This window comes from Sitophilus oryzae, unplaced genomic scaffold (assembly GCF_002938485.1).
Source record: "Sitophilus oryzae breed Bouriz unplaced genomic scaffold, Soryzae_2.0 scaffold_815_pilon_pilon, whole genome shotgun sequence".
In the NCBI taxonomy this organism is placed as follows: Eukaryota; Metazoa; Arthropoda; class Insecta; order Coleoptera; family Curculionidae; genus Sitophilus; species Sitophilus oryzae.
Window position 1 is genome coordinate 7,955,000 of NW_022147434.1, and position 9,090 is coordinate 7,964,089.

General features: G+C 34.6%; 1 protein-coding gene across 1 annotated transcript; it reads right to left on the reverse strand.

Moving 5' to 3' along the window:
• Nucleotides 1-1,137: 1,137 nt before the first annotated feature.
• On the reverse strand, nucleotides 1,138-4,783 carry LOC115889596. The gene is made up of 2 exons (XM_030909647.1): nucleotides 4,619-4,783; nucleotides 1,138-3,159 (listed from the first exon to the last, which is right to left on the reverse strand). The coding sequence occupies exons 1-2, from the start codon at nucleotides 4,781-4,783 to the stop codon at nucleotides 1,138-1,140; spliced, it is 2,187 nt and encodes a 728-aa protein (XP_030765507.1).
• Between the last annotated feature and the right edge of the window lie 4,307 nt (nucleotides 4,784-9,090).

Sequence of the window (9,090 nt, forward strand, 5' to 3'; positions counted from 1 at the left end):
TGATTGCCTAGAAATGTCCAAATTGAATTCAAGGTTTCGGCTTCCATGGTAGAAGTAGAAGTATCGACGGAAGCGCTTGGTATTTCTTCTTCACTTTACACCGATAAAATAGAAACTAACTCTTCATAAACTAATGTTTGTGCATTATTTGCATTTCGCGAAACACAAAATGCTAATTTTTTAAAGCGGGGATCTAATATAGTAGATTTGGCCACCTGGCCTTTTGTTACATTCAAGATGTTCGAGTCTCCTAGATGTAGAATCGAGTACTACGGTTACGGTACCTTATTTTTTAAAGAAACTTGTAGGCCCCTAATTAAAGGAGGCACCATGGAGATGGTAGGATATTTCTCGCCCGATAAAACTGTAGTTATATCTTCAATAGGTTTTAACAACAATACGCACTCAATACTGCTATTATTTGCCACTCTGCAGTTTCTAAAAATTCAGTTGCTTGAGGTATAGATGTTATGGCAGCTAACAGCAGCGCTTTTATTTTTAAAAGCCTCTCCAACATTATCAACATGAGTTCCTTCGTGTTCTTACATCCTGTTTGATCTTAGAATGGTAATAAATAAATAAATAATAAATAAAAATGATTTATTGTGTAAAAATGCATTACAATACATTATTGTACACAAAGGGTAAGAGATTTGGCGTAAAGCCACTTTTCCACTCCACCCAGAAATAACAAAATATACAGCAAACAAATACTTAATATAGAAATACAAAAAAATACATACATTATAAACCCAACCACCTCTCGATATTAATAATAATGTACAATAATATCCAAAATACAAATAAAAACATAATAAAAAAGTAATGGTAGTTTAATAGTAAGAAAAAATAAAATATATCCACTAGAAACGAAATCCAAATAAAAAAAGACTAGGGGAGATCGGGGCAAGTTGGCGAAGTAAAATACAAAAGGCTCCAAAACATGAACTAACGGGTTTAAAAAAAAAGATCCCATTTCATCTGTTAGTACATTTATTCAGGTACATAATAAAACATAAAAAACAAAATAAAAGTATACTCTTGAAAAAATATAAAGAAAAAAACAAAAAAGTGCATTTTCGTCAACTTGCCCCAGTACCGGGGTAAGATGACGAGCCTATAGGGGCACGATGACGATTATAAACAAATGTCGCAGGTATATGTGCCATCTTTTTCGTAGGCTGTGCACGACTCGTGCCACCAACTCTCGCACGTGTTACATTGAATCCAGTCTTCTGTAGGAGGCTCAATATAGGATTCCTGGCAGCCAGGACAAAAAATGTCATTAGTTTTCTTCTTCTTTCCTACCTGCTTTTCACGATTTTCTTGAAATACATTTCTCTTGACTTTCACAGAATCAACCTTCCTTCTTTTAATTTCTTTTAAGTTTTTTTCATTGTTTTTTCTTTCCTGTTCTTCTTTGTTGGGTGTTGAGGTGATAACAGAAGCCCTTTGTTTAATTCTTTTGGTAGTTTTTATGGGACGTGTATATTTGGGAAAGGGTCTCATTTCAAGTAGCGTAACTCGACTATCAACATTAGAGATTGTTTGACTGGAGCTGGATGAACTCATAGTGCCAAGAGCTTGTGCTTCATTGTTTTTTGCAGATTTTTTTTGCTGTAGGCCTGAAGGTCCAGGAAGGGACAAATTCATTGACCTTGCCGGCTGATTTTTTTTGGAAAGCAATGGGGGTTCAACATCTGGTGTTTCATAGTTTTTATTCTTTGCAGAATCCATTTTATTCAATCCTGAGGGTCCTGGGAGAATTAAATTCACAAGCTTTTCTGGCTCAGTTTTGTTGAAAACCGCTGGTGGTTTACCATCTTGTATTTCATTGTTTTTTGTTTTGGCTTGATCAATTCTATTTGAGCCTGAAGACCCAGGAACTGCTAGTGGTTCATCGTCACTGCTTAAGAACTCGTTGTCCGCAGTTACGTGCCTCTCACTCACCATAGAAGGCGCAAAATCGGAATCTCCAAAGATTTCAGCATTAAAAGGCTCAATGCCGCAAGCGGAAAAACTTTTTATAGCTGTTCCCACAGTTGCAGCCCTTAGATAAGCTTGCCCGAACAACCTACCAACTTCTTTATCGGTGATTTGTTTTCCCGGGTGGTTTACCAAATAGTTATCACAAGTCTGGCTATAGAAAGTCTTGAGAGGTCCAAAAAACCCAACGTCCAACGGTTGTAGGCGGTGGGTACTGTGCGGGGGTAGTCCCAACATAACCACTCCATTATCCCTACAATAATTGATAGCTTCCAGTGAAGTGTGAGACGAGTGATTGTCAACGATCAACAATACGGGTGTCTCTGTGTTTGGGCGAACAAATTTCACGAAATGTTTAAGGTATAGGACAAAGGCTTCTGTATTCATCCATCCACTGGGTTGAGCTATACCAGCAGAGTTTGGAGGACATCCATTTAAAAGATCTGGTCGCATCCTAACTCTTCCAAAAATAAAAAAGGGTGGAACGTAGCTCCCTTGGGCGTTCATGGCACATACAACGGTGGTGTTTTTTCCACGCTCACCACTAGCAACTTTTGATACTCTCCTAGAACCAGTGGGCGATAAAATCTTTGGCTTTTTATTGGGAACCGTTGATAATCCCGATTCATCTGCATTATAAATGCGGTCAGCAGTAAAATTGTATTTTAATCTAGTTTCTCTAAGTAACTCAAAAAATCTAGTTACTTCAACTTTATTAAATCCGAATAATCGTCCCAGCGAAGTCGACTCTGGGGTCCTAAGACTTATCCTATGTCTACTCATGAACGACTTAAGCCAGTCCGTGCCTGCCAATTTTGTGGTTTTGCAGAACTGATGGTTTATGTTGTTAAGTTCAGCGAATTCGTAGGCTAGTTTTCTAAATTGTACTGATGTAATTCCAAATGCTCTAATACTCAGGTCAGTTAGGTAGGTCACAAACTGAGCTTCCTGAGCATCAGAAAACGTTCTTCTGAATCTCCCACCACTAAGAGGAATTGGTTCGTTGTTATTTTGCTTTTTTATATAACGTCTTAATGTTGCTTCCGGGATTCCATGCTCAATACTGGCAGCATTAACTGACTTATGGTCGTGCAAAATAGAGTGCAACGCGGCAATAAGCACGTCTTCTGACCAAGAGCGTCTATCTGTACGGTGTTTATAAGTTCTTACCATCTAAAAACATCAAAAAATGAATTTAACTAATTTTATACACAGTGGGGCAAGTTGACGAATTCGTCATCTTGCCTCCGTCAACTTGCCCCAGGAAACATTTTTTAGAAAACAGCAAAAATTAAATTATTAATTAAGTGAAATTAGGTTGTATCTTACCTTCTAATATTTAAAATGTCCACAATAATCAAGATTAACTATGAAAGGGGCTTCTATTTTTCTTTAAACCTGCGAAATTGCTTATTTTCTGGAGCTGGATGTTTACATCTAACAGGTGTGAAAAGCGGTTATGATTTTTTAAACCCGATGCAAAGCCTATAGCTCCATCTATGTGTAACCCGACGTATTATACACCTAAAGGAATTTATAGAAAAATAAATGGGATTTTTAGGATGTACAGTTTTCTTTAAATCAGTACTTCGTCATCTTGCCCCGTTCGTCATCATGCCCCGACCTCCCCTATACATGTAAATTGACGACACCTAATCTCTTTTTTAAATAATGATAGTGGCAACACCAACAATTCCAAAATTTTGTTAAACCATGTACGAAAAACAACCCTTATATTTAGATGAAAAGTGCCGCGGAATAGAGAATGAATCAGTTTTAACGCATCTTTCATGTATTTGTGATCTTTTTACAATTAGCTTATACAAATAATCAAGAATACAATTTCTAAACAACAATATCTTTATACAACAATATCATATACAAATATTGACATAATATTCCAAGGAAATTCCTGGTTCTTTTAGTTGTTCCAAATAGGAACAATGAAAGGGAGATATGTGTAACCCGTACGGCAAGTCCCCCCCCACACACAAACCTCACACATGCATTTTGATTTTTTTGTAATTTTATGCAACTATAGTTTGGCAAAAAATTATAGTAAACCTGGCTACAGTAATCAATGTGTGGATAGATAAGTGATTTAACCAATAATAATTTGGTTTGTTCATCTAATTGATATTTCAGGCTATAGAGACATTTTAATCTATACATAGATCTTTTATACACTTCAGTACAATATTTTTGAAAGTAAGAGTAGACAGTAAGACTGCTATCGAAATAAACTTCCAAATTCCGTGCCGATTCAACCCATTCAATAGTGTTACCGTTAATACTTAACATATGGTTATTTGAAATTAGTGTTATATTAGTTAAACCACCAATGCAAAGAGCAACTGTTTTGCTAAAGTTGACCACTGAAATTTGAAAATTTTTACACCACGAATCAAAAGAAACTAGATCGTCATTAACCATGTTTACAGTATGCTCAGCCTGGACAATGTGCGTGCTTAAATATATTTGGACGTCATCCGCATACATATGCATTTGAGAGTTACTTATTGCTTTAGGCAGGTCAAATGTGTACAACAAAAACAACAGAGGACCGAGGATACTACCCTGGGGAACACCGCTAAAAGTTTCTTTTTAAAGTTGAATACTGCGAATTATTTACTGTAACACGTTGACATCTCCCGTATAGGTAATCCTTAAACCAGGCCAGAGCAGCACCATCAAATCCAATAAAGTTAAGCTTAGCCAGCATTAACTCGAAGTTAACCAGATCAAAGGCCTTGCTTTGATCAAGTAGAACTAAAATTGTGCACATCGACCTATCCATAGCATATGCAATATCGTCAACAACCTTAAGAAGTGCTGTTGTAATTCCGTGGCTTGGTCGAAAACCGGATTAAATATATGGTAGAACATTATTCGTCTGGAGAAAAACATAAATTTGTTTTGAAATAATTTTTTCAAATAACTTAGATAAGGCGGTAGCGAAAAATGAAATCTTCAGGGTCAAAGAAAAGCGGTAAATTACAGTTTTAATGCACATAAATCTGCATTATCAGATTATTGCCATTTTCTAGTTAAATCCATCCATATTGATATCCTTCTTGAGAAAAATAAACGAAATCTTATGATTGAACAAAATAGAATCCTGCATCATAATACTAATGTAGTCAAAATATTATTTGATGTTACACGAATGTTGGCTGGGCAGGGTTTAGCGTTTCATGGGCATATCGAAAAAGAAGGAAACTTTTGTAAAATAGTTGAACTTATGTCAAGACACAATTTAATTTAAAAAAATGGATTGATGATTCTAAAATGAGACCATATTCAATTCAAATTCAAATTCAAATTTCTTTATTAGACCCCATTAAGTTTTACAAAATAATATTAGTATTAATAAATGTGTGTCTAAAGGGATCGCACCGCGATTAAAAAACCGATACAATGGCACAAAGTGCCAGAGTGGTGCGACCCCAAAAAACATATCACATAACCTATTTAAGTGCACCTTCTCAAAACGAATTTATTGAACTTTTAGGGAAATCAGTTCAAGAAAAAGTTGTATCTGAAATAAATGAAGCTCCATTTTTTACCATTATGGCGGATCACACACCTGATGTTTCAAACAAGGAAATTTTATCAATAGTCGTGAGATTTGTAGATAAAGGTGGGTGTCCGAAAGAAAGATTGTTAAGTGTCATTGAAGTTGAAAGTAAAACTGGTGAAGCGACTTCTAATGACATTATTAAAATATTGAATGTAAATAATATAGACTTATCAAAGTTAGCATTTCAATCATTCGATTTCGCTGCTTCGAGGTCAGGTAGATTCAATGGCACTCAACAAAAAATTTCAGAAAAGGTTGGCCATCGTGATATTTTTATTCCCTGTCAGGCACATCGCTTAAATACCGCTTTAGAACACCGCTGCGGAGCTAGTGCAATTGTCGCTGATACTTTTTTTATGTATTTGAGGAACTTTACGTATTTTTAACACAAGCACAAAAAGATCACAGCGCTTAAAAACGTTAATTGCAAAAATTGAAAACGCCATTTCACTAAAAAAATTATCTAAAACGCGATGGACAGCTAGAGCCGAAACTTTACAGGCTGTAAATGCATCTTTCGAAGGTATTATTCAGGTATTGGGTGATATAGTAATAGAACCAAATTTAGATAATAAAACAAAAGACAACGCCCATGGTTTATATGAAAGACTTTTGTCGTTTGATTTTGTAGGTTGTTTATTTTTTACAAAACACATATTTTATAAAATGAAAGTTATTACTGAAATTTTGGAAAAAGAACACCTAAATATTTTGGATGCAGTTGATTCGCAATAATAATACAGAAATAAATAACTTAATTGAAAGTGCTCAATTATTCTCCAAAAAAGTTGGTGTTCTACCAGAGAAGAGGATTATAAAAAACATCGTAGACGACGTTTGGTACCGAAAAGAAATTATATAAATAGGGATAACGCTTCTGATTTTGGACTTGAGTAGTTTTATCGCAAAGATTTTTTTTGCGTTATAGACACTTTAAGTTCTTTTATACAAAACAATCTAACTGCCTTATTTGAATATATTGCTGACTTTATAAATATTTTTCAATTTTCGTTAAATAAAGAGAATATAAATATCGAAAATATCAAAAAAGTCAAGAATCTGTTTCCTCCATCACTAAGACCAGATGAATATTCACTTCAGGGACAGTTAGAAGTACTTTTTGATATATGTGTTACGGTTAAGGTCCGATGTCCGGTTAATGTCGACATTACCCGGTTAATATAAAACAAAAAAACAACAAAACAACAAACCACAACAAAACAACCAGAAACATAACCTAACCAAAACATTAACGTGTTAATGTCGACATTAACCGGACACATCGGACTTTAACCGTAACATATGCATAAAAAACAATGTAGGTAAAATTCAAGAGTTAATTACTACTGCAGAAAAGTTTAAAGTGCCTCTAGGACATGCATTTAAACTCTGCCAATTAATTTTAACTGCCACAAACGAAAGAAAATTTAGCATATTAAAATTTGTTAGAAATTTTTATCGATCTACAATTTCCAACGATAAATTAGACCAACTTTTGCTGCTAAAAAGCGAAAAAGATCTCTCACTGACATAATTGAGCTTTCAGAGCTTGTCGAAAAATGGGCTACATTGAAAGAAAGAAGAGTGAAATTGAACACTGATACCTCCATGAATTGACTTGAATATCCCGATTTTTTTTACTTATTATTATATCCATGTATATAAATTGTTAATAGTATTATTAATTAAAGTAAATATACATATAAATGCCTTTTTTAATATCCACAAATTTATTTAATTAAGTTCAGTTAAGTCTCGGTTTCCTACAAAGCAGTACCGCAAAAGAGCCGCCGTAATTTGATGGCGAGCTACGCCGCAAAAAAGGGTGCATTTATATGCAAATCGGTGTGTGGTCCTCCAAAGCGTTCGGCTCGAAAAATCCAGTGCCGTATTTTCTGAAGCGGTCTCTTTGTACGGTGGGATATTGCATTTCTTTATGTGATTCAGTGAAATAATTCTAGCGTTTATATTTGATTTGAACTGACTAAAAGCAAAAAGCGACAGTATTTTAAGGTACCGTATTTACTGTTACTTTCCGATAATATTGACCGTCAAAGCGGCTGTACTCGTTATCAACAGAAGCCGCCAAATTTCGGCCGCTCTTTTACGACACCTTTTGTAGGAAACCTAAGCTTTAATGTTTCAAGCACTTAATGTAGATTATTTTTATCTTTAATATTAAAACGACTTCAATTGTTTAAAATTTAAAACATATAATAATGAAATTGCATTCCATGTATTATACAATAGCAATATCATATTATAATACATATATAGGTAATGCCCGAGTTGGGAAATTGAACAGGTCAGCACCCCCTCCCAATACAAGTGCCCTCGCTACGCCTCTGGTTTTTGGAGATGGTGGCTATAAATGAATGTCCGCGCGCTATGAAGAGGATGACTGACATAGATGACCTGAGTGCAATATCCTTGATGACCTTCTTACATATTAAAATTACATAATAACAATAATATAACAACCACAAATTCAACCTTGTAACCCCTATCTTTATGAATTTTCTTATTTCTTATCTTAATAATTTTAATAATTAAGAAACAAAAGTCAAAAAAACAAATTTTTGGGAAATGGATCAAAACTGTTTCTTCACCAAATTAAGCCAAACTTTTGGCACTGGTTGTGATAAATGGATTTGTATTATAAATTAGATGATTTGCCTATTTATATTTTGAACTTGAAATTAATGTTGAATTGAAGACTTTGAAAAAATTGACATGTGCCCTTTTTGCAAATTATGCAAATTAGTATATTTTAAAAATAATATATTTCTTAAATACATCTCTAATTAACTCAAATATAAATCAAACATGAATAGGTAACATAAATACAATAACACTATACTTCGGAAAACCTATAATCTTCGGATTACTCGTTGGCAATGTTGATTGTAGGCCACTGGAGAATAGCATGGAAATAAGGTTTGTTATCTTCTGCAACATAAGCATTACATTTTATGTTTGTCGGAAGAGTTGGAAAGGCTATTACAGGTTGTGTCAAATTAAACGTATGCTACGTTAAACCATCAATAAAAGGATAGGCTTGAACAGTACCTTTTAGTTGAGACGTATATTTAAAACATGAAAAGGTGCTTATTTGAAAGTTAACCTTTTGAGTGCGAGGAAGAAGTCTAGTTTTCTCTGAGACACAGTTTTTTTTGTAAAATCTGCCCCACCAATTTTTGAAATCTAATAAGTCACTTGTTTCAACTTCTTTGACTGAAAATTTTTTATTCTTTTTGTACTTGTAAAAATAATTTCGGAAATCTGATGAACGTTGCATATTCATATTTGCATAGTGCATGTCATGTTTGCGCAAAATTTTTTTCACCATTGCCAAATCCCTCTCACAGGGGAGAAAAGAATGCTCTCTAACTGGGAAAAAGTGCCAAGTTGCTGGTAGGAAAATACCTCACCAACGGGCGTTGTTGGCAACTGGACGTTTTGCATGAAGTCGAACGCCACTGACATAACTTGCTCTTCATTTCCCGTTTCTTCAATGTCTTTGG

Bases quoted from the DNA above. Each gene is read 5' to 3' on its own strand.
- LOC115889596 (XM_030909647.1), bottom strand. From the start codon at position 4,783: ATGGATAGGTCGATGTGCACAATTTTAGTTCTACTTGATCAAAGCAAG. The intron at 3,160-4,618 runs GTAAATAATTCG...TGATGTTTTTAG, and splicing joins GGAGATGTCAACGTGTTACA to ATGGTAAGAACTTATAAACA.